The sequence below is a fragment of the Lagopus muta genome, chromosome 9 (genome assembly GCF_023343835.1).
Source record: "Lagopus muta isolate bLagMut1 chromosome 9, bLagMut1 primary, whole genome shotgun sequence".
In the NCBI taxonomy this organism is placed as follows: domain Eukaryota; kingdom Metazoa; phylum Chordata; class Aves; order Galliformes; family Phasianidae; genus Lagopus; species Lagopus muta.
This window is the reverse complement of record NC_064441.1, coordinates 9,081,448-9,106,814: the sequence shown is the minus strand read 5'-3', so window position 1 is coordinate 9,106,814 and position 25,367 is coordinate 9,081,448. Positions and strand designations below refer to the sequence as shown.

Genomic DNA, 25,367 nt, shown 5'->3' with positions numbered 1-25,367 from the left:
GATGAAACCGCACCGTTTGTTTGCTCTTCCTGCATCTCCTGCACACCATCGTTGCAATTTTGGAAAGTGTCAGGGGAAAATTAATAACTGGGGCAAATGATGCTATTCTTACAATGCTTTAATCATTTTCCAGGCTTTCAGGAGTGAGTAGTGAAGTCGGGGCTCACCCACACCTCACTTTCAGCCCTGGCAGTGGGTGGGGGGTGGCCAGGGAGGGGGTACAGGGCTGATCCTCGGGCTGGTAGCTCCAGTCAGCCACATCACTGGACCCTTCGGAGACCCCAAAAGCTTCTTGAAGTCTTTGCAGTCCGGGTGCAGGTGGTGGAAGATGTGACAGTTGAGGCTGCAGCTTGCTGAGGGAAGGATTAGCAGGAAAAACTGCCTCATGCCCCTGTGCTCTTATCAAAATCATCGTGTGGTTGCTCACACTTTCCAACACACGCTCAAAGTGAAGTGTTAAGGGGTTGCTGCTGAGTGAAACAAAGAGGGATAAATGTGGGGAGTAAAGCCACCTGGAACAAGGCAGAGAGGATCATTGAAAGGAATGGGCAGTGAGAACTGTGCCCCAGAGCAATGCTGTAACATTTGGTATCACCTGGTGGGAAACTGTAGGATGAAGCAAGGATGGGACAAAGGCAGGGCAGACAGATATGGGCAGCCAGATGCCAGAGAATGAAAAGCAGCATCCAGGCCAAAAAAAGATCCTTTGATCCTTTAAAAAGTAAATTGTCCATCTCTAAACCAGGATGGAGGATGGGGAAGTCCCCCTTCTCTTACCTCCTTCCCTGTGCCAATACAAACAGCACCCCAAGCAGCCCAGGCCTTGGGTTGCTCCCAACACAGCTTGGGACCACCTGGAGAGGATTCAGGAGCACTGAAATTGTGCAAGGGGAAGAAGAAAGCAACGAGCAGCCAGCTGGGATGCAGTCCTGACCTGAACGCCGCAAAGTGAGGGGAAAAACAAAACTTCCCAAATGAATGGGGAACGCAAACAACCATGAATAGATACACGAAGAGAAATCTGCAGGCTTGCCGCGATGCCCCCACACGTTTTTTTAATGTGGGTCTGAAGCAGGCAGCAGCAGCCGGGCAGGGGCAGGAAATGGTTAACTTTGTTTGCAAATAAACAGAGCTGGCGTTCGCTGCCTCGCAGATACTTCTCGGAAATTAGGACGGGCCCGCGCGGGAGATTTGCATGCGCTGCGCGTGGCCCCGCAGCGAAGCGCACAGCTCCAACCCACGCGGGCTGAGAGGAGAGGGGCACCGAGGGGCCCGGAGCCTGCAGGGCAGAGGGTAGCGATGCTGAGGGTGCGTGCCAAGAATGGGGGGGCTCAAATGGATCATCGCAGCGAGGGATGCTGCTGGAGCCAACCCACAGCGCCTGAGGCAGGAGTTTTAGGGAGAAGGAACGTGTCCCCGGCTGGGGGGGACGCTCATTTTGGGGAACGGGGGTGGCTTCCTCCCCGAGCCCCACCCCGCCGCGCTGGCGCGCAGTTTCCATTCCAGCCCAGGTGCTTTGTGAGCGGTGTCATCCGCCGCAAGACAAAGGAAACTTGATCGGAGAGATTAATGCACTGAGATGAAGGGCAGAGGAAGCAGGATGTCAGCTTCTCAGAAGGTGCTGCCGTAAGCTGTGCGCACCGTTCTGCCCTGGGACGCAGCCTGGCCTAGGCAGCACCGGGGCAGCGATAGGAACATCGATCTGTAAAAACAACAGCTCGACGGGGCGTGGGTCCCTAAAGCCTACGTGTGGGTCAGGACGCGGATGCGCTCCCTGCGTGCGAGCGGGCGGGGCTGCAACGGGCAGAGCGCCGCCATCTCGCGCCATCAGCGGAGCGGCGCCCCCCGCTCGCTGCAACCGCGACCACGTGCGGCGCGCCGAGCGAAAACGGGGCGGGGCGTGGTGACGTCACAGGCTGCGTCACGCGGCGCGCCGTGCCGAGGCGGAAGTAGCGGCGGTTGCCGGGTAACCGGTGGCGGGGCCGCGTCATGGGCGAGCTGGGCTCGGAGAGCGGCAATGGGAGCGCGTACTGCCTGCGGCCCGGCCTGCAGCGGCGGTGAGGCGGGCAGGAGGGCCCTGGGGGTTGGGCGGGGGTCCGGGACAGCTCTGTGCGTGTGCTGAGGGTAACCTTCCTGCGCCTCTTGTCGTTGGTCTCCTTGGCAGATTTAAGGCGTCCGCGGTGAAGGAATGCATCCGTGCCGTGCTGAAGGAGAAGCTGGCCGACGTGCAGTACGACCCTGAGGAAATCCCACAGCTCACAAAGTCTTTATCGGAGATAATCAAAGATAGGCTGAAAGGTGAGGAGGTCTGCTGGGAAAGCCGGTTCTTTTCTGCCTGTGCTGTTCCCTTTGGAAGAGCGGGGAGGTGAGGGCAGGGCCCAGCAGTAGTGCTGAAGGGGGAGATGTTTGGGAGCTCAGTCAGCCCAGGCAGGGTGTGAGCGTGGCCTTGCAGCACTAAGAGGAGGAGGAGGTGGTTTGCAGGATCCTTTTCAGTGTTTCTGAGCCTGAGAACCAACTTCAGGATCCAGCAGGTGTTTCTTGTAAGCGTTCCAGCACTGAGCGCTTGAGGTGGCACGGCACTTTTTTTTTTTAATCCCTCTCTGTCCTGGGGATGAGGCTGGTGCTCCATCTGCTGGACTGATTCTCCATAACGGTCTCAGCAGAAGCTGTGGGTTTGTGCTTCTCCCAGTGTTGTGTGTCTGCTTTAACAGCAGCAGCCGTGGTCCCAGCATGTGTTGATGTCAAGCTGATATGCACAGGGCTGGTCTTGAGCAATCTGGAAGCACGCCAGTGGTAGCCTGAAGCAGGACTGGCCCCGTGTGGCCGGTGTATCAGCTGACATCTCTGATAAGCATTGACGTGGTGGATGTTAACAGGCTCAGCATGCAATATTCAATCATTCTGCAGAAATAGTGTGCCAGAGTCTTCCCAGGATACTTCTGTATTGAAGACAAAGGCATTAAGATAAATATTTTATTTAAAATGTGTTTTTCTGGTTTGAATTCTGGAACATCATTGTGGCCTCACTTGATCTGGCCCTCAAAGGTATTTCTTTACTGTTGTGAAAGGATTTCTTTGCATATTTTTGCAGAGACACAGCATAGATCTGCCTGTGCTTTTAGATGGCCTTTTGTCCCAACTTGGAAGTAAAGGAAGCCCCTATGTGATAGAAAATCTCTAAAATAACTTGGCGTCGGAACAGCTTTAAAATAAGCCAGTTTTCTTAAAATGGATTTTGCCCACCCATGGCCTTGCTTACATTCTCTCCAGGTGTTCAGCTCTTGAAAGCTGCAGAACTAAAATGCCATGGATGTGTACTTGGACAGACACCAAATGCTCCACTCGCCCTCCAAGGACAATAAGACTGTGGTACTCTGTACTGAGGAAGGTGAAGCTATGAGGCAATCTGTCCATTCTATCAATTGCACGTGTTTCTTTTTAAGTTGTACAGGACAGAGCTTTGTAATTAAAAATCTTTCTCTCTCTGTCCTATTTAGAGTTCATTTTAAATAAGTATGGCCTTTGAAGTTGCTCTCTTTTTTTTTTTTTTTTTTTTTTTTTCAGAGGAGGGATTTGAGAGGTACAAAATGGTGGTGCAGGTTGTGATTGGAGAGCAGAGAGGAGAAGGAGTGAAGTAAGTTTGGGATTTTCTAATTGTATTTCTGTAATTTTCAGTTGTTTTTGTTCTGTGGGTTTTGTTTTTCCCTTCTCCTTTGGGGGCTGCTTCCAATTTTTCTAGATGCAAAGTTTCTGCAGGTGCTAATAGGCAAAGTATTTTCTCCTAAGCAGCAAGTGATGGCTTGGGCTGTGGCTGATTAAATTACTACAAGTCAGATGTCGAAGAGCATTTGTGAGATGTGTTGCATAAAGGCATTTCTCACTGTATTCACAATAAACTGAAGCATACATCCAGACTATTCTTAGGGCCCTGCTGATGCACAAGATCCATGGTAATTCACTTGTGTCTAAAGCCAAACAAGTATTTTTCAGAAGTTTAAATTTCAGTAGTCCCCAGTGTAATGCTGTCATAGGAATCTAGCCTAGATCTCACTCCAGGTGCCTGCAACCTGATGAACAAACTCCTCATTCCTGCTGTTGTGGGGTGTAGCTTTCTGTTGCCGCTGGGTAAGAAGACAAAAGGAAACAGCACACATTGTTTCGGTGCCTTATGTGCAGGGTTTCTCTTTATTCTTGTGCCTAGTTTTCCAGCAGAAAATAAATGAAGCAAACAGCAATCCCATTGGCTGAGACTGGCTGGAGCAGGTAGGGAGCTGGGTGTTTGAAGGAAGGAAGAGACAGGATCAGTGACATGAGAGGAGGCAGCAGTGAGGTCTGGTCTGGAATATCCCATGACAATCTGGTCATTTGCCTTCAAGGTAAGACAGGAGTTATTAAAAACAAAAAAAAACACTAGGATTTTCAGGGACCAGAGAGCATAGATGTGAAAGGGCTAGAAGTGCTTAGCTCCTATTTTAGTAATGTGAAGGCTGCCAAGAAATGTGATAGCTCCCTATAAATAAATTGGTTGCATGCAATGCCAGAGGTGAAGGAAAAGAACAAGCAAGCTAATTTAGCCACTGTTATGTTGACCTGAAGTCAAAAGGTTCTTAAGCACCAAAGCAATGAAGCTGCAAGTGCTGTTGCACAGTGGAGCAGGATTGATAGGTGATGAGTTTGAGGCTGCAGCATAAGCAACATACTGAGGCAGTTACAGCATATAACAGGAACCCAGCAATGGCAATCTAGGCTCAGGATTCAGCAGAATGCTTCCAGTTTCCCTTATCTTTAAAGGAAGCTCAATTTGGCTTTTCAATTAAAGTGCCTGTGATCACTTAGATCCTTACACCTGACACTGTAGTTAATGGCTTTCCTTTTTCTCCTTTGTCTAGCATGGCTGCACGATGTTTCTGGGATGCTGACACTGACAGCTATGCTCATGATGTTTTCATGAACGTAAGCATTGACCTTTATAGTGGGAAGTATAAAGCTGTTGTTTCATGTAGCACAGATAAAAGCAGCCACCGTGTTTTTTTTTGTTTGGTTGATTTATTTATTTATTTATTTATTTATTTATTTATTTATTTTTGGAAGGAATCAAAACTATTGAAACAAAATGTGAAATCTGTGAAGCAGGTGTAATATCCAAAATGATAAAACTTGATCATACAGTGGTCTACAAAAGCCACTTAAGTTACACCATCTGACAAGTGGAGTAGAAAAAGCGCGTGAGATATTTTCTGATTTGCTTTGCTGAACTGCTCTCCAGAAGTAAGGCTGCAGAGCAGGACTGAGGAGAAGTCAAGACTTTACCTTAAAACTTCCTGTACTGTCCTGCTACTGAGTGCTTCCCATGTTAAATCTGCTATGGAATGCTTCCAACTCTGCTGTAAGATTCTAGACAGCACTCAAAGACATGGGGCTGTGAGGATTTCAGGGAGCATGTCCTCATTATAAGCTACAGAATACAGGGAGGAGCATGGATGGCTCTTTAGTGAGGACTTTCTCTTTTGGTGATTGTAACCAAGTGAGGTGCTTCTGGTTTTCAGACACATCACAACTGAGCTGAATAATAACTTTTTAAGTACTTAAAAAGAAAAAAAAAAAGTGCTAGGTTATGAGTATTTTTAGTGCTCTGGTCTAAGTGTTCCCTCAGGTCAGCCTTTACGGTTGGGCTAACAAAGATTTTGCCTTTGCTAATATGGAGCCTTTCTCTGTTTTCTTCAGGACAGCCTCTTTTGTGTGGTAGCTGCATTTGGCTGCTTCTACTATTGAAGATAACTGCACAAAAGGACAGAGGTGGGGGAGAATACTTGAGGGCATTTTTGTTACCATAACATACACAAACACAGTGTGCTTCCCTTAATACTCGTAGAGCAATGCAGCTCTACAAAGCACATCCTACACGTGTTGAACTACAGCATCCCTCCTCCCTCGTTGATGTCAGTATAGCTTTGAGTCTGTCATTATGTCCTTTATGTAAACTGCTGTTTGTTTTTTATATAGCGTGCTGGTTTTGTCCTAAAAAGAGTATTGCCAGGAGCTGTTGTTTTTAAGGCAGACACAACTTCTGTTTTAAGAGGATTCCACTGCTTTTACTTTGTTAGTTTTCTGAGAATGAAGTATTTCCAAGAAATGTAACATAATAAATCTGTATATTTACTTTTTCTCTCCCATGTGTTTACCTTGGCCTTTTCCACTGCTTGTCCTCTCTGCTCTACAAAATGTGCTAGCCTTGATTGTTTGTCTGTGCTGCTCAGATAAACATTTTCTGAGGATTCTCTGTAAATTAATCCATAAAGCTGACCTCTTATTCTGCCTATGTGGATTTGGTCTTGGGATTTCTTTAAGAATTGGGTTGATGATTCCAGCTACGTGTCATGTGAAATGATATTAATTGATAGGGAGACAAGGTATTTAGGACACTGGGTCAGGCCAGCAGCCTGCACACCTCAAAGTGTCAGAACTCTTCCAGCTGTAACTCCTGATTGGCTCAGTGCAATCAGGCAGCTGTGTCACACAGGATACTCATTGCTGGTTGCCCCTATACTGCAATGTTTTTTCAACCTTTGCCTTTCTGGAACTGTTTCAGGAAGTGCATGTTTGGAGACTAAACTTGTTTGGATTCCAGCTTTGACAGGAGCAGGAAGGAAGGCTGCTGGAAATCAGAAAGAGTCCCCAGAAGTCAGAGGACCAGGCTGGTTCCTGGGAGAGTGGGTGCTGTCAGAAGGCATCTTAAATGCTCTTCAGAAGGCAGGATGAGTTGCACAGTGCCAGTTCTCTGTCTGGGCTGACTGAGGAAAAGCAGAGCTGAAGAATTTCAGCTATATGTTGGGCTTTTTCAGGGCTGAAGTTGGGTGAGATGAGTCCCTAATTCCACCCTCAGCTATTGCTGGAGATCATGCTGTCAGTGCAGCTCATAGCAATCAAATCAGAAATTATGATGCATGTTCCAGGATCGCTCTTCTGTCTGCAATCCTGGCTCTGTTTCTCCAATAGGTTTGTTTGAAAGCAGCTCCATTTGATTACACTGATGAAGGAACAGGAGGTGGTCAGCAGTTGTTGTCACCACTACTCCGTGTGAGCATGCAAAGCTGGGAGCGTGCAGTGAGACAATCTACTAGAAAAATCTACCAGCAGATCAGATATACCCTGTGCCTCTCGACTTGTCAAGTTACAAACCCTGGCGGTTGTTGTGTTTGGAAGTTTTTAACAGCTGCTTGACAAAGGTGTTACACAGATGTGTGCCGATTCAGCTCCAGTGACCCCTCCTTGAAGAAGGGTTGAGCAATGCAGCAATGTCTGGCCGAAGAGCCGTGCCCAGGGCCCGGCCACGTGCGTTTCCTCCGCTGTCCGGGTAGCTCCGCACGTCTGGCGTTGCACAGCTCCTTCCTCCGTTCATTCGCAGCACTCAGAAGGTCTGCGGCAGCAGCTCGGGCCGCGTTCCGCCCGGCGGGGTGCAAACCCCACAGCAATCCCTGCCCTCAGCGCGGAGCGGACGTTGCAGGCCGGAACGGAGATCGCGGGCGCGGTTTCCCGGGCCGCCCCGGTCCCTTCCTGCGCTCCGTCCCTTGCGCGGCTCCGCCCGGCGCCCCGTTGGCGTTGGCGGGAGCGGGGCGGGGCGGCGGCGGGAGCGGCGGCGGCTGCGGGCCGGGCCAGGTGCGTGCGGCCGGGCTGAGGGGGGCGGCGGGGAGGGGACGCGCCTGGGCGGTGCGGGCAGGGCTCGGGGTCGGGGATGTCCGTTGGGCGGGGGCTGGGACGGAACCGGCTGCGATCGTTCTGAAACGCTGTAGAAGAGCCGTGTGGCTCAGCTCGTAGCTGAGGATCCGCTTTGGGTGATGTGCAGCGCACCGGCGGGCTGTGCTGCCAAAGCCGGGGTCGGAAGCGAAGTGGGGCGGAACGGCCTCGTGCTCCCGGCTGCTCTGCACCACCCCCAGCAGCCGTGTTCTGTGCCAGCCGCCCGGCCCTGGGGTGACGGCGTACCTACAGGGCTGTGAGCTCGTACGGAGATCCTGGCGGCATCTTCCCCTGACTGCGGGGCTGGGCCCTGCCTGGGAACGAGGTGTGACAGCCCGCATAGCAGAACTCCAAGTCTGGGTGCTGTTGTATCGGTGTGTGGTCGAGCTGGGATGGCTGTCAATGTATTGCAAGATAGCTGTGTTGGCTTAACCAGAGGAGCTGCCCGTGTTTTAAGTGCTGGACCCCCTAAGCTTTATATAGACTGGAGGGGTTCCACCTGCCGGCAGAGCAGCCGAGCTGGGGACAATGACACGTGTCCCTGGTTTTGTGCCCTCGGTGTGGGGAGTTGGGCAGGGCTGGCATAGAGATTGTGCAAGGCTGTTAAACACAGGCTGGGGAGAGATCCTGATCTCTCCCAGTAATTATGGATGGGTTAACCCTCATCTTGTAAACAGGCTTTCATCAGTTTCTGGGGGTGTCCACAATGAGTCTGGTGGTGTTAACCTCTTCTTTTCTGCTTACAGCAGATTTCTGCAGAGATGCATGGCAGTGAGATAGATCGTAAGCTAGAGGTTCTTGTGTTTTGAGAGTCTGTTCTCCTTGTAGGGTAGTTCAGGCACTTTGCAGCCGGGCAGGAGTTATCTGAAGTGACAGGGCTTCTTCCTTTTCCCTGAGGCTCTCGCTTAGTGCCTTCAACGTGTCAGGGCAATTCTTCCCAGCAGACAGCTGGCAGAGTACAAAGTTTGGTAGTATTTGTCTGCGGATGAGTCAGCAGAAGAGAAATAGCTCGCTTCTGCAGAGCGGAGTGATCTTGTAGGCAGAGCAGCACATGACAGCTGCATCTGACTCTGAGTTCAGAGGGACGATAGGGGAGCGCCAAGGCAGGCAGTGCAGCGGGGACATGGCAGCACGGAGAGGCTCACGGTCCCAGCGTCAGCCTTGTGCCAGCTTAGACCTGTTGCTGAGCTGTTGCAGTCACCTCTCATTTTGTATAGGTTTTATTTTGCTTTGTCCAGCTTCCCCGGTTGTGTTGTGAAGTGGTAGAGAGGTGGTGATTTGCCCTATGGATCTGCCCTAACAGGGAGCTACTTAACTTTGCTCTTGGATAGCAGTTTCTCCCATTGAGCACAGCTCAGGCTTATAGGATGGTGATTTCTCAGGCCTATAGAACAATGCTGATGTTTTACAACAGGTCTTTTTCTTTAGGCTATGCCAGTTCTTTTATCTTGCAGTTTTTCAGAAGGAACCTTTGGAGCTATCTTTTTCCCTTCCCCATCTGCTGCAAATGTAATTAATTTTAGAACAGTCTGTGTTGTACATATCTGGGGAAGCAAAGATGTGTGCTCATGTGTTCAGCCCAGCTACAGATGCTGGATCGCATTGTTAGAAAGTCATTGTTTAGGGGCTATTTTAGTCATTTGGATCAAAAGAAAAAAAGTTCTAAGATAAGCAGCTTTATCACGTTAAGGTGTAATTTATTTTTCAAAACAGTTTGTTCCCAGCTTTTAATGAAGGTGCCTTTGATGCTGGGAGGAGCTCCTGGAAATGCGCTAGCCACAGGGTAGAGGTTTTAAAGCTCTGAAGAGTGGTAAAATTACTGTTTAATTTCTGCAGTAGTTTAAGTAATTAACAGAACTGCGTCACTCAGGAGGTGCCCAGCCAAGCTCCAGACACTGCAGAGGCTCCATCACAAAGTCTTGGTGTAGCACTGGCACGGAGAGCACTTGTGCACCATCCGCAAGGCTTCAGTCGTGGTGTGTCAGGTAGTCACATGTAAGATTTTTTACTGTGTGCACCATGAGAAGTGGGAAAGCAAATGGAATTAGAGGGGAGAGAGTGGTGAGGTGCTGGCATTATTGCCCAGAGAGCTGTGGGTGCCCCAGCTCTGCAGGTGTCCAAGGCCAGGTTGGATGGGGTCTGAGCTGGTGGGGGGGCAGCCAGCCCAAGGCTGGGGATGGGGATGAATGGGCTTTAAGCTCCCTTCCAACATAAGCCATACGAATGTTTATGTGAACTAGACAATTTCTGGTAGGACTGTGATGATAAAGTAAATATCTGATGCATAGTGTGCTTGCAAGATGGCAACTTGCAAAACTGAAGGAATACTTACTCCATACCCTGTGTTTTCATAGAGGTACAGTGGAAGCTACTGCATTTATGGCACAGTATCTCACCCCAGTTAAATGTTTGCTTAACTGTTTGAAGACTTAGAGCTTAGGGCTGCAAACTGTTTAAGCCTGAGTTTGCATTTGCTCACTCCCATGTATTTACCTGTTGTTAGGAAATGAGGTTAATTACTAGAATAGGGGAAATGCTGTAAACTCAACTGGCAGACGTTATGAGTGAGCACTGGATGGTTCATGCAGCTGTGAAATGGCCACACGCCCTTCCTCTGTTCCCTTTGGAAGATGATAAAGCTTTTCCAGCTGCTCTCCACAGGCACTTTTGTCTTCTCCCCAGTATTTTTTGGCTCCTCTCTCACCTAAAGATTCTCTTTTCCTAATTTAGTGCATTACGTTAGGTCTAATAGCAGTTTGGGGCACGTAGCCCCAAACCAGTTCAGCTGCATTTGACCCTAATGCTGTTCACAAGGCATCATCTTGGTGATGCTCGGTGGGAAAAGCTGTGTTCTTGCATGCTATTAAATAGCATTTAATTCCTTTGGGACATTCCTTAACTCAGAGTCATCTGCTCTTGGGTAAGTTCAGTCACTCAATCTGCTTCTTAACAGCTCTCTTTCACCAGGCCTGGCTTGCTTGCTGCTGGAGGGCAGAGTTTCACCCAGTGGCCAGCACTGAGGACAGCCTCAGCTCATCCCAAGCAGGAGCACTTGGAGAGACCCAAGCACCAGCACAGAGGGTGCTCAGAGCGTCTCTGCCTGTTCTCTTACCTCTCATTGCCCCACCTAGCATGTTCCAGGTGGGTGGGGAGAAGCTTTGAATTCCACACAGCCCTAGTGATTAGGGTGCAAAGGCATGCACATAAGCATCATTCCTGGGTGGAGGGTTGATGCTGCTCTCAGGGAAAGCAGGTCCAAAGTGCTGTTTGCTGCAGTGGGAGCTGCACCCTTGGAGCGAGCAAAAGAGGTAATACTTAGTTGCTGCACTTTACTAATAAACTTTGCAAATGCAGCAGCTGTGTCTAAACTCCTGCAGCAGCTGAAAAGGAAATGGTTGCTGTCATGCATTTTTACAAACCCATAACTTTGCTTCAGCTGTTCTTAATGCTCCAGGGCCCTTTTGGGAAGGCTGCAGTGTACGATGACCCAGTGCAAAAGCCAGGATAGCTAACTTGCAGATAGCTGTTACGTTTTCCATCCCAAAGAGGTTGTCTTTCTGTCCATTGGTTGTATCTGCTGCTGGTTGCATCCTGGTACACAGAGTTCCAGGAGTAAGTGTGCCTTAATGTGACAGGCAGCTGCTTTGCACCAGCTGAGTCACCACTGCAGGAGGAGAGAAGGTGAGGTGAGTTGGTGGTGAGGGGAGCTGCAACTCGGTCTTAGACGAACACAAAGCAGACAGCAAGTCATTTTTGACGTATAGCCAAAGGTTGCACCCCATTTCTCCTCCCCCTCTCCCTTGTCCTTCCGCTTAATGTTTGCATCCAGTATCATCAAAATGAGAGCTGGGGGAGGACTGAGTGTGCCTTGGACATGCCTGAATCGTTAGGTTGCCTTTCAGAGGCTAAAATAGCACAATTGGCCTGTACTAATGATTTATAACTTGCACTGCAACTCTTGTGTGAGTTTCTCTCGAGGCAGCTGACTGCTGTGTGCTTCTCTCTGCGGAACAGAGTTGCATTAAGCGATTCAGTATTCCCACCAGGCACTGTTTGTCAAGCCTTGGCAGTTGGTGCCAAATAGAACTGGCTAAGCCCCTTGTTAGGTGGCTGTGTCTTTGCACTGACCTTCTGTACGCTCTGCCTGCTGTTGACTGATTTTTTGCTTTGGAAGAGCTGAAAAATATATATATTTCTTTATCTGCCTCTGTTGCAGCTTCTACTGGACGTGTGCTTGGCAAGATGGAGCCGCCAACCTCCTCCAGGCTGAATTCCCGAAAGAGAAGAAAAGATGGATCTGGCCCCAATGGGGCAACAGAGCTGGATGGAATCCCTGCAAAAATGTCCCGGCGCTCATTCGTAAGTAAGCAGAGATGGGAGCTGGAAGTGCTGGGGAGGTTGGGTGCTGGAATCAGAACAACAGGAAGACAAATGTGATGGGGTTTCTGTGGACTCAGAAAACAAAGGGGAGGAAAGAAGCAAATGACAGGAGCTACCCTTGCAAAGCCAGTTTGAATCTTCCTTTGCTCGTACTAATGACACACAACATGGACTTAAATTAGATGTGAAGCAAGTGTCGCTAAGCTGCTTTTGCAGTCTGTCCGGCTTGTTTGTACTTAATCTGTTCCCAAGCAGACACGCAGATAGGTATCCACGTGCTACAAGTGGAAGCATTCACTTGGTGTAGGTGGCTTTTCTCACAGATCCACGAGGGAGAAATACTCCAGAGAAGCAGCACCCGTGTCCAGCAGAAAGCAGTCCATAGGTAGGGCACCTGTAGCAGTCCAGCAGTCAAGTAGGGCACCTGTGGGTGGGCTTAGAGTTTGATACCTGTAGAGGCAGCCTATCTGAAACTGGAAAGAAAACTCTTTATTTTCCTAGTGCAACAGGAGACTCTTCCATAGGGGTCTGTCCCAGCTAATGTCAGTATGAAGAGCTGACTTAATGTTGTCCTAGTTGTGATATTGTGATGATGAGCTTTGTACAGCTCTTCTCTGCTCCTCTTCCAGAGCTCTCCTTTGTATCGTGTGCTCTGGTTGTTCTTTCTGTATCTCAGTGAGAAGCAGCTTCCATCCTGCCGCATCATTCTGGGGTCGTAGTCCTTGGGGAAATACAGTGATGTCTTACAGCTCCTCTCTTTGATAACAATGTTTTGCTATTCAGTGAGCACTTCAGTCCTGTCCTGGAACATCTGACAGATTGCGAGTGTTGGGAATGGAGGCTTGAGCTATTGCATAACTCTCATCAAAATGCATCCTGTTTCTCTTAAAGACCCCCACATCTTTTGGTGAGGAAAGAGAAGTGTATGGCTTATTCCATGGGATCGTTTGCACTTCAGTTTGGTGTCCTGTGTTAGAAATAAAATGTCTGTATATGAATCATGCAAAACAAGTAATGTCTAGACTGCTGCACTGTGCACATCAAGTTGTGTCCTGACCCTTGTAGGTGCTGTGGAGGAAGGGCAAGGTTGGCAGGAGCTTCTGAGAGTGTTTCTCTGGGATCCTCTGATAATTTTGGTAGTTTTTTTCATCTTATTCCTAGGTTCATATTGCACTACTGATGACCAAAGTGCAGCGTCTGGTTTTATTCACAAGCCCCAGATACAGTGGCAGTGAGGAAAGGAGAGGCACAGGCCTTACCAAGCAGTAAGGATCCACCAGAGGAGGTGGTGTTTGAAACGTGGGGACCTCAGTAAATGCTGATGTTAATGGAGATTTCAGCAGCATCAGTTTGCTTGAATGTTATGGTCAGCAGTTGCTTTCCCACACGCTTCGCTTGGAGCACTGTAACAACTGTAAACATTAACAATCACAGCAGTGGTCTCTCTGGTTGCATTGATGCTGGGCACTGTGGCAGGATCACAATGGATAGGAAGCCAGAGAGGAAATTGCTGATTAGCTTTTTGCCACTTGAAGTATTATTGTACTGACCTGCAAGCTTGTTTCCCAGTCTTCTGGCTCAGGAAGGAGAAAACCCATTGCTGCCTCACACCTTCCTGCTAGGAGGAAGTTGAGCTGTTTGTTCCATTATAGGAAAATCAGATCTTTTGTTGCCATTCAGAAGCCAGAAACAATACTCAGACTTCAGCTGAGGTCAAGCTAGTGGATTAGAGAGGTTTTCCTGCAGCATTAAGATATATTCTGCTGCAGATCGAGGTCACTCTCTTGTTACTTATGGCTCAGAAATGAACAATGGTACACAGATTCCTTAGGGGTTTGTTCTGCTCTCTGTATTGCTCTTCTGCTCATTCATACACTCAAATTGAGGAGCTGTTACCGTTTGTATATCACAGCACAAGCTCTCAAACACACGAGCACAGCAAAGTGCTTGTCTGGATGAGCAGCGCTGTGAGAGTGAGGTTTGTTGAAGTTCCCTTTTCCCCTGCCCTCAAATTGAGGCTAATCACCCTGCGGGGCTGTTTGGAGATTTAGCACTAATTAGTCTTTCAGTGCATGTGCTCAAGTCGTGCGGAGACACAGTGAGTCACTCGGTGACTAGGACACTGCAGTGGCATTGCTGCTGCTACGCTGTGCATTCACCTCTGCGTTCTCACCACTGACCTTCTGTGTCTGTGTAGGGACTGAGGGAGCCAGCTCCATTTTCAGATGAAGTGGAAATCGATTACAGCAAGCCGTACGTCAGAGTGACGTATGAAGAAGCGATGAGAGGGACCCCATGTAAGTAAGAACCAGGCTTTAAGGGGAATGTATAAATGTTGAACGTGGGATGGGGGGTGTGATTGCAGCCAAAGGCTTTGTCAATGCTTGTTGATTAAATAACTGTTCCTGTGTGTAATTGGGCCTGTCAGTCCGAATTGGAGCCTCTGTGTGAGGAGCTGTGCGTTCACTAACAAGACTGTTTGAAATAAATATTGATGTTTTAGATGTTCCTTGTGCCTCTGACAGCTAAAGCTTACTGTCAGACCTGAATGTTTTTTGGTGCAACTTAGCCTGAAGCTACTTAGACACTTTACAAGTCATCTCTTCTGAAATGGACACACAAAACCAACATAGGCCTTTGTCCAGAATGTACCATTCTAGTCTGCAATGTCATTAAACAAAGCAGGCCAGTCCCACAGCAGGGCTGTGTCGTTTTATTCACTAAAACAAACTGGGAGAAACTGTTCTCTTTGCAAGTCCCAAGGGGAAGCAGAGACAGGACTGTCTCTTCATGGGGGATGGTTTCCCTCTCTTGTCAAACAGAGTGTGCAGACAGTGCTCTCTTAATTGGCTTCTCTATTACAGAGACCCTAAGATAATAAAAATGCTGCACTTCTAATTATCAGCCTGATGCTGAAAGAAAAGCCAGCTCAGACTGAGATCTGACACCGATTTCCTGCAGTTTTTGTAAATGCAAGTGCTTTGCACGCTCCATGTTGGTTTCCCAGCTGAAAGTCTCTGTAACCTACCTCTGTAACCTCTGACACCTAAGAAGGTGTCTGATTTGATGACTATTCTGCCTGCTGTGGCTAAAATACAGTGTGTGCTTCTTGTTGCTGTTTCTGCCTGTTCTCAGAGGCTGCAGCTATTGTAGATATAGAGGAAAAGGAGCCGATGTCCCAGCCAATTTCCAGAACATAATTAAACTTTAACAAAGCTATGTCAGAGTCAGCCCTCTTCTGACATACAGAAAGCTCTTGCAGTTTTAGATCTCCAAATCCTTGACCCTCCAGAACCTCCCTGCACCTTCAGACAGAGGCAGATCTGCTGACAAATGACTACAAGAGGCTGTCCTCAAACTGACTCCTTTGCTTGGCTTGAGCCTGCTATCCCTCCATTTGCATCAAGTCTTCCTCTTGCTGCATGCCATGCTCTGTTACTAGGCACAGACAGGGCCCTTCCTAGACCCATGAGGTTTCAGCTCTTCTGCTGAGTCTTCCTTCTGCCCTTTCCTTGCTGTGGCTTTGTTGTGCTTCTGTTCACACCAGTCTGAGTCTGTGTGATTTGAGCCAGAGAGCAGCAGGCCATTTCCAAGTGTCAGATAGCAAGAATGTGTACATTTCTGTTAGCAGCAACAAGAGCTGGTGTCCCATGTGGTCTCAAGGCACCAGAAGTTGGGAGTCTCCTGCCTGTTGTGTGGCTGTTACTGGTCTCAGCTCTATCTCAACTTACCTTTGTGCTGACCTCAGAAAGGAGGTGCAGTTTATTCTGAGAGAGATGGCCTGGTGGTCTTTTTTTCTTCCTTATTAACCTATGGATTAAGTTGATAGTGCCAGCAGCTCAGCAGGATTGTATCTGCTTTCCTTTGGGTAGTCCAAGTGTGTTTTCAGATACAGCTGTGCACTCTGTGGGATGGGGGGGGAGCTGATGATGCTGGTGGGGAATCAGGACAATCTGGTCCCTTACCAAGACATTGTAGCTGTGGCAGGGGGCTGTAGGGAGAAGGATGTAGAAAATGTCTTCAGATGCTGTCCTGGCTGGCAAGGGAAATCAGGTGCCTGGAAAACATTTTGGCCCTTTGGTAGCTCCTTGCTGTGCAAGAAGTTAGTGTTACATTTAGATTTCCATAGGAGGCAGATGTTCATGGTTTGCTTTCCCTTGATCTCCCTCCATCTTGTTTCAGTGGGTATGTGGTAGGTTTTTAGTCTGTCTTTGAACATGGATAAACTTCAGCTCTGCTGGGTTTTTTTTGGCCAGTTTTCTGCAACTGTCTGTGAGTTTCAGAATGTCACACAGGCATGAGCAGCAGCTGCTTCTGCAGGAAGGCACCCTCATCAATGTCTGTTCTGTCTGTTTTTTTGGCACAGTGGATCGCCCTGTCAGAGTTTATGCTGATGGAATATTTGACTTGTTTCACTCTGGACATGCCCGGGCCTTGATGCAAGCAAAGAACCTCTTCCCAAACACATACCTCATTGTGGGAGGTAAGGAGTGATCTTGTTGACTTTGTAGGAACACTGTTAACCTCTGCTGTTGTGCGTACAGACAGCACAATGGGTTTTTTGTCTTTATGGCCTTAGTGGCTGTCATTGCAGCCAGTTGTCTTAAATCTCTCCCTGTTGTTGAAGTCTTACTGCGCTATGTTGACAGCCAGGTATGCCTACAGAAAGGAATCCTGTACCAAAAGGAAAAGGTTCCTCATCAGCCTATTCTAATCTGGCTCCTCTAGTTTGAGATGGACTCTTGACTACCTGAGGAGATGTAGCCAGGTGTATCAGCCTTTAAGAACAGGACAATAAAGAAGGAACCCTTTCTTCCGGCTGTTGCAATCGCTGCCATGTGTCCATGCAATGCCTCTGTACCTTCACCCACCTTTCTGACGTGTGCTACTACAGACACATCAGTCTGTGCACGTTGTCTCAGGGTGTGACCTCTGGTCAGACTGCATAATGATGTTAAGGCAGCAGGAGCTGGGAGTACTTGTAACTAGTTTTCTCAACTATCATCAAGTAAGTTCTTGAAGCAAAATGAAATTCTAATCTTATGATAGACCATCCATAACGTCTTCATGTGATTTGTTTCCCTGTCACAGATTCACTTGCTGCTGAGAGCTTTTTGCAGTGGTACTTCTGAATGTTTTATGTGTGCTCAAGTGGCGTCTGGAAAGGGAAAGGAGGGGGGAGGCCGTTATGGTTAATGAAACTTCAAAATGCTCTGAGCTTAGAAATCTTGCAGGCAGAAGGACAAGCTGGATACTTGTTGTACATCATACAGGAAAATAACTTCAGGGAACACTGTTAACATGTTAGTGCAGCAAGGCTTGTAATCATGCTCTCTGCCTCCGGGTGACTGGTAAAGGGGGAGGACAATGAACTGCTCCCCTCACACCAGGAACTGACAGAGACAAGAGACCACAGCCTGAGTGAGTGTTAGCTCCAAGCTGGGAGCAGTCTCACCCATTCTTTATCATCTGTTTGTCTGGAATATAAATACATCCCATAGCCTGAGACTGGTAATGCCTTGTTTACTTCTGAGTCTGATAATCATGTAAAGCTGTTTCCTTTTCAGTGCCTTATGTGCAGATGATGAAGAGTTGTTCACTGAGTTTTCCACAGAACTTAATTAAATGAACTTAATTTTCTGTGAACTCTCTTTCATTCGTTTCCCAAGTGCCAGCTTGTAGTATGCTGTTCATGAAATCAGAAGCATAGGGATTTTGTTGTTGTTTTTCCATGGACTCCAGTTTCCAGACCTGGGCCATCCATAGGTTAATAAGGAGGTTTCTGCCAGGTTGTGCCATTTCATACAGGAGAGTTGTCTTCTGTATTGGCTGGTCTTGTTGGTTTAGTGTTGGAGCCTCTAGACCTTGAGAGTTTAGGGTGTAGGTCCCCAGCTTGTGCAGAAACCCCCAAAGAAATGGCCAGTTCTCTCTGTCCAGCCTGCCCAACGTTGCCCAAGGGTTTAGTGTTCTGTCACCTCTGCCTATTCCTAGTGCTCCACAGCTAGAAGAGTTAGATTTGAAGTGCCACCCTCTAACATCATCTGGCATTGCCTGACTTAGCAGAGGTGTACGTGGGATCCTTTTGCTGTGAAGTCCTGGGGTAAGTAGCTCAGCCTCACTCTGTGCCTCTTTCTTCAGTCTGCAGCGATGAGCTAACCCATAACTTCAAGGGCTTCACGGTGATGAACGAAAACGAGCGGTATGACGCCGTGCAGCACTGCCGCTACGTAGATGAAGTGGTGAGAAACGCACCGTGGACGCTCACCCCTGAGTTCCTGGCAGAGCACAGGGTAATATATGGCATCTAACCTGCTTTGAATTTTCATCAGGTGCTATTTACGGCAAGAATTCATCCATGGAGGTGACCTCTGCCTGAGCAACCCGTTTGTCCTGAAGATCCTTAAATATAGAATGAGTCGGGTTATGGGAGCTATGTGGGGCATCTTGCCTGGAAGCATGTGCTGAGCTGGCAGATAGTGACACGGTAAAGAAGTCTGAGAGGCAGAAGAGACTTCCAGGAGAAGTTGATGCTGGTGAAACAGGCCATAGGGAGAGCATAAGGTAGGGTGGGAATGATTTCTGCAGGTTGTCTGGTCCACATGCTCTCAGCAGGACCACATTAGATCTACATCAGATTCTCTGCAGCAGGAAACCAGGAAAGCTGCATTGTCCTATCAGCAGTTAAGATAAAGGAATCTCTGACATCTGTTGAACTGCTTTGGGAAGTGAGGAGGAGTCTGGGGAGTATGCTCAGTTTCCCTTGTGGAAATTAAAAAGCTATTTATGGATCTTAAAGCAGCTGTGTCTTTAGTCACAGCCCTTCTTCTTTGTTGTGTGCTAATGGGTTTTGGTAGGCAATTGCTAATGATAACGTGGGACTACTCTGCCTTGGGTTTTTGAGAGAAAACTGTCTTGCTGTTCTCTGTCACGCCCCTGAGTGGAGGTATTGAGCAAAAAGTTACCTTCCTTCAACAGAAAGCAGGAGTCTCCATGCTCAAAGTAAAATGCTGACTCTTATATTGCTTTTTTAATTTTCAGATCGACTTTGTTGCACATGATGATATCCCCTATTCTTCTGCTGGCAGTGATGATGTTTATAAGCATATAAAAGAAGCAGGTGAGTCTGAGTTGGGATTTTTTTGCAGTGGGATTCCTGTTGAAGATCTGTTGAGTTTCTCCTATCTGGCAGGGTCACAGTGGGGAAGTGATTGTGGCCTCTGGGAACAAGGTCCATCTAGGAGGCTCTGAGGGCAGAAAGAAAAATGTTGGTTTGGGTATTAGTTCACAAGGCCAAGACTGCTCCATATCCCAGATTAATTCTTATTATGAAGCTGAAGTCTTGTTATTGTGATTAACAATCTCCTTTTGGAAGAAGAAAATGACTTGGCTTACAGATTCTCACCAGTGGAGAGCCTTACAGTGTTCACAGAGTGCACCCTCTAGCTGATTGCTGTAGAACTCAGTGGGGGTGCAGCTGACATTAAGCTGTCAAAACTGAGCCATCAGAGCTTTCAGTTCTACCTACGAATTTGCAGTACTCCCTATTCTGTCCTTGTCACCAGACACTTCCAAAAGCAGTTGACTGTACTCCGTAGTTTTCAAACCTGCTGAGGTGAAGAACTGGAGCTTTTTAATTAAAAGATGTATTTGTGTTTCAGTAAGAAATATTTTCTGCATGCTGGAATCTTAGATCTTCCTCATGGTCTAAGAGAGGAGTGTGGTATTGTACAAGGGCAAAGACGTGGTGGTGTGAGGACAGGTAGCAAGTGTGCTCATGGCAGAGGAGGTGGTTTACTAATAGAGGTGGCGGTGTGTGTCTTGCTGCAGTTGTCCTGAGTCGTGTTCTCCACCTTCAGGCATGTTTGCACCAACGCAGAGGACTGAGGGGATCTCAACATCAGATATCATCACCCGGATCGTGCGGGACTACGATGTTTATGCCAGGCGGAACCTGCAGCGGGGCTACACAGCTAAAGAGCTCAACGTCAGCTTCATAAACGTGAGTAGAAGCGTGTTTCACCATAAGTTCTTGTCCAGAAAAGTTGTGGGTGCCACCTGGAGCTGCAGGAGTAACAGTGCTTCGTCAGGGAGGAAGGGCACGCTCTGTTCCTGTACTGAGTGGCTCATAGCACAGAGGTAAAATACACCACAGGAGGCTTTTCTGATGTTGGAAATAAAGTAATAAACATTTATCTTATCGCTCTGACACTGTGCTTTTTTAAATACAATTAAGTCAAAATAAAACAGGAGAGGTAATGGCTGCTTGGCCTTAATTTGGCATGTAATTCTGCCTCTGTTTAAGAACACCCAGTAAAAAGTATTGGCGTGTCATGATACACAAGAAGACCTCCAGCAGGTCACTCAAATCTGATCAGTATATTTTATAAATATTTGCTTCTTCCTTGCAGTGTGCTTAACTAGTCCTTATCTCTGGGTTTAGTTGTGCTTTGTGAGCTGTGCCAGTGGCTGCCACAAGGCATCTCACAGCCCCACTGCGTATCTGCCTTCTAGTCTAGGAAAGAAGCATCACTGAAGTGAAGAGGTGTCAAAACTCATGGAGATGCTGAGTCTTAAGCAACAGTTAGGTGTAATAGCAGAACAGAGGTGGTCGCCACTCAGATCTGGTGAGCTGTATTCTGACCCACTGCTTACTCAACAGGAGAAGAAATATCACCTGCAGGAGCGTGTGGATAAGGTGAAAAAAAGGGTGAAGGATGTAGAGGAGAAGTCAAAAGAATTTGTCCAGAAAGTGGAGGAGAAGAGTATTGATCTCATTCAGAAGTGGGAAGAGAAGTCTCGAGAGTTCATTGGCAATTTCCTGGAAATGTTTGGCCCAGAAGGCGCATTGGTAAGGAGCTGCTCTGGGAAAAGGAGGAAGGAGCTTTGGGAGGGCTGGGCAGTCAGTATGGGGCCCCTGGAGCCCGCCCTCTGCAGAGCAAAGCCTCTGGTTTGTTGCAGTGCTGGCTGTGTTGCCACTCTCCAGACAGGCTGTCCCAGGCTTGGGCGGCATTGTGTCCCAAGATCCCTCACCACTGCCAGCTGAATAAAGCCAGTAGCCATATGAAAAGTCTCTATTTCCCAAAAGCTGGTTTGTGAACCTTGGCTTGCATCCTGCAGGCTAGAGAGCATCCAAGAGATTGACAGTCACTTTGTCACTGGGATGAGATGGGTCTGAAGCGATGGGTTTTTGCCAGGCTGTGGTGCTGGCTGAATGTCACACACACTTCATTCTGGAGATGCTTGGAAACGGTGAAACTGGATGCAGTATCCATAGGCTAGATCTAAGATTGGGTTCCTTCTGTTCTTATATTGCATGAAGCACTGAAGAGACTCAGCAGCACCATATGCTGCACAAGCTGTTAGTACTATCCATTTCCATCTCTGAGCCATGCCACCTTTCTGCTTCCATCACCAGAAACACATGCTGAAGGAGGGCAAGGGCCGGATGCTGCAGGCCATCAGCCCGAAGCAGAGTCCCAGCAGCAGCCCCACGCATGACCGCTCCCCATCTCCCTCCTTCCGCTGGCCCTTTTCAACCAAGACTCCCCCTTCCTCGCCAGCCAACCGCTCCAGGAACGAATCTGCAGTCACCTACGACATCAGTGAAGATGAAGAGGATTAAACTGCCAGCCAGGATTTGCTGCAAACTGCTGATCGCTGAATCCTAAGTCCAGACCCGCTGGGGGGGGGAACTCTAAATGAACAAGAGAGCCATAGGAACAGGGCTGATGGTGAGCGTAGGGCCTCGAAGGCACCCACTGCTCTTAGCAAGGGCTGCTGCCTGGAAGCACATTCAAACCTCCTTTCTCTTCTCCCCAAATTCCCTTTTTATTGTTTACGTTCTGGTGTTTTCCAGGGGAAAGATGGTTTTTATATTTTAAGAAACTAGTCTTTTAAAACACGAAGGATAGCACCGAAGCGCGGCTCTTCTTTTTGGTTTCTTTTCTCTTAAATTCTCCAGGTGAGATGGAGAGTGGTAAGACCAATCTGTCCCTTTTTTCCTCCAGCTCTTCAGTCTTATATCTCCCACCCGCAGGCATTATCCATGCCACTGCCAAATGAAAGATCCCTCAGTTCCTCAACCAGCAGCACCTCAACAGCACACAGGAAGCAGCCTTGCATAGAGGCTGCTAGGAAGTAGGGACCTTTCTGCTGCACCGGTGCTGATAGGAACCCATCTGGCAGACTCTGTAGTGCTCTCACACCTCTTAGCTGAGCTTGCCAGCGTGTCACAGCAAGGGTGTGCTGGGATGGGGCAGCTGGCTTAGAGTGCATGAGCTACACCCTGGATGAAGTCGCAGCTCCACAGCTGCACACCCTGTAAGCATGCAGTATTTGCAGCTCCAAAGCTGCACAGAGGGCTGCAGGGGAAAGGCCTTTCCAGCCAGTCTTAACAGGACTGCTAAATCTTTTGATTTAAACATTGAGCCTTCGGTTGCTGTTGGAGAGAAGAGAGTGAATCTTTGCTTCAGGGCACTTGCTGTCTGTGCATTTCCTAGGGTGTGAGAGAGCCCAGGTAGGAAATGAATGTATGTATGCCTTTGGGAAGCTCCTTGTCTCAGTCTCTGCTGTGTCATGAGTTTTACTGTCTGTCCAAACAGCACTTCAACACTGTGCTCTGTGCGTGTTTGTGTTTCAGTTGCTGGCTCTAGGGGCTGGAGCAGTCCTTAACCCTGGTGCCATGAAGTTGCTGCTATAAGGATACAACATGACCTTGTACAGCCAACTCGCTGTCCGTGTGAGTGTGTGCAGCTGGAAGGGCACATTTCACCCCAGCATAGGGCCACAGTCCTATGTGACAGTTCCCTGCCTTGCACAAATTTGTGCCCATTTAGTCTGCTTCTCGAGGCAGGTCAGAGCCTCCGAGCACTGCAGCTTTTTGAGATTTTAAACATGTAATCTGCTCATTTGAAATTGTGGCCCTATTCTTGCCTGCTGTTGTGTTTGTGTAGTGAGCATTGAGCTGCATGGCCTCCAGCTCTGCCTGCTGTGTGCCCATGCGCTGAGCCCCTCCTGCACTCTGTCCTGGTAGCCAGTGCTGGAGGGAGTGGGCTGCTGCCTCCCACTTGTTTATCCATTCAGGTTTGCCTGTGACATCCAAAGTCTCTGGGTGAAGCTGCTGGGCTCCTGCAGTGCTGGGAGCAATACTGCAGGGCTCTTACAAGCAGGACATGGGGTTTAGGGAGCAGCAGTTGCAAGGAGATGAATCCAAATGCTGCTGCAAGCTCTGGGCTGAGCAGTGCTGCCAGGGATGCTCCAGGGAAGGAGCGAGCTGCTGCTCATCAGCTTTTACCTTGCTGATCTGTCCCTGCCCTGAGGGCTGGATGGGAACTTGTAGGAAATAAATGGTTTTTGCTCCATGCTTCTGTTGAGGCTAGAGCCTGTGTGAGAGTATTTGGGGGATTCCTGATCTGCCACTCGGTCCTCCAGCAGGGATGTGCACAGCTCTGGGAGCATGACTGGCTGCTGTAGATTTTGAGCTGTACAGAGCGAGTACAGTCACTTGGTACAAGCCAGTTTTTACTCCCCTGGTTTATGAGTGATAAAGCACTTCATTTATATCACCCGTGTTCTTTCATCCCCACCTTTCCCACCTCCCCTGGTTTGCCCTTCCCTCACTCTGGATGTTACCTTGCTTTCCCCAGCCAGGCCATGCTGTGTCAGAACCTCACTACTGTTCTAAACACGAGTTAAGCAGCAGTATTCTGTACTTTGGGATAACAATGGTGTTTCAGATGGTGGCTTGTCTCGTGAAGACCCTGCATATTCCTTGGTGTCTGCACAACCTGGGGTGCTTGGTAAGAAGACAGACATGATTTTACACGTAGCTTGGAATAACAGAACTGTTTCTCATAACCAATAATCCCTGCTTCCTCCTTGCACTTAAATTAAAACGGCCACTTGAATTGTACACTAGTATTTTATTTATTGTCTTTTTTAGTTTTGTTTGTCTCCTCTTGAATTGCTGCCTCCACCCCCGGTTCTGTCTTATAAATATGGCAGAGCTTGGTCTTCGTGCAAAAGACATGAGCAGAGTTCTCCAGGAACTTCTTGTCTCTCTCATATGTGTGGTGCTGCTGCTTCGGGGCTGTCCTGCATATAACCTTCAGCCATCCCACCCTCTTCAAAAGAAGCACCTGGAAGAGAACCGAGCATGAGTTAAGAGGCAGACTGGCAAAATAAAACTTCACTAGCATGCATTGAAGAACATGCAGTCCTATGTGGAATTTAATGCTGCTAAAGCCAGAGGCATCAGCTTCTGTCAGACAGTCCTGCCCGAGAGGGATTGTACTGGGATTACTGGGATCCAGCTCTCATAACCTGAGGTGGGTGCTGGAGCTGCAGATAGGCTGGCAGTAGTGAGAACAGACCTTGCTTCTTCCCCTTGTGCCCTCCAAGTGCTCACAAGGGCTCCCAGCTGTAAGAGTTGGGTTTCCTGCGTGTTGCAGGTAAGGAGCTGGTCAACAAGGTGACCCAGTCCCATTCTCTGCTCCTTGACCGTGTGCTGCATGTGCCAAAACTCATGAGCTTTCTGGGCCCTGCCGCTTGTGTTGGTGCCTACGAGGCTGTAGATGGTGGTAATGGTCTGTTGCTAGGAGTGTGTCGAGTTGTACAATCTTAGCCCTGCTCACTGAAGTATCTGCTGGCTGAGCAGTTTCACTTTGAGCTCAACTGCCCACAAAAAGTTTGAGTCACTTCCCACTGCCCCTGGTGGGGCAGAGCTTTTCCCTGAAATGAATGAGCTGAGCAAGTACAAACTGGGAGCTCTGCCTTTCCTACTCCTCCTTTCCCCTGTGCGTTGTGCTGAGCAGAGGCGGTGTGATGGGGGGTGAGAAGTTTTGGTGGTGCCCAGCAGCAAGCTCTGCTCTTAGCACCCGTGATCTGCCCATCTCTGACCATCAGTTGGTCGTGCTCTCCCTTCCAGCCCCACCTGCCTCAGGCTGGCTCTTCCCACTCTGTCCACTGTACTGGTTTGTCTGTATGGCCCTATGTGCACAACTCTGTGTCTTACTTGTGCTGGAGTTGTTTTTGTTTTTTTTTGTTTTTTTTTGTTTTTTTTTTTTTTTTGCATCTATGATTAGCCAAATAAATGCAAAATCATTTTACTCGCTGTGTGCCACGTCCCTTCTGCTGTTCTAGCACGGATGTATTTTCCTCATCTTCCATTTTAGCCACAGTTTGAAGGAGAAGAGGCTTTGGGGATTTTCTACCTCACCACCTGAAATTGTGTCCTGCCCATCAAGGACAGGAGG

The 25,367-nt window shown here is 48.4% G+C and overlaps 1 protein-coding gene across 4 annotated transcripts; it reads left to right on the top strand.

Moving 5' to 3' along the window:
• The first annotated feature begins 1,915 nt into the window (after nt 1-1,915).
• Nucleotides 1,916-24,025, top strand: PCYT1A (phosphate cytidylyltransferase 1A, choline). 4 transcript variants are annotated; one of them, XM_048954628.1, is made up of 10 exons: nt 1,916-2,057; nt 2,165-2,298; nt 11,951-12,093; nt 14,312-14,411; nt 16,481-16,597; nt 18,253-18,404; nt 19,153-19,231; nt 19,971-20,113; nt 20,774-20,962; nt 21,530-24,025. In XM_048954628.1, the coding sequence occupies exons 1-10, from the start codon at nt 1,990-1,992 to the stop codon at nt 21,734-21,736; spliced, it is 1,332 nt and encodes a 443-aa protein (XP_048810585.1). In that variant the 5' UTR covers nt 1,916-1,989; the 3' UTR covers nt 21,737-24,025. The 4 variants fall into 4 exon arrangements, with proteins under 4 accessions (XP_048810585.1, XP_048810587.1, XP_048810586.1 ...); XM_048954630.1 differs by lacking the exons at nt 1,916-2,057; nt 2,165-2,298 and adding an exon at nt 5,725-5,796; XM_048954629.1 differs by lacking the exons at nt 1,916-2,057; nt 2,165-2,298 and adding an exon at nt 7,551-7,656.
• Nucleotides 24,026-25,367: the final 1,342 nt, after the last annotated feature.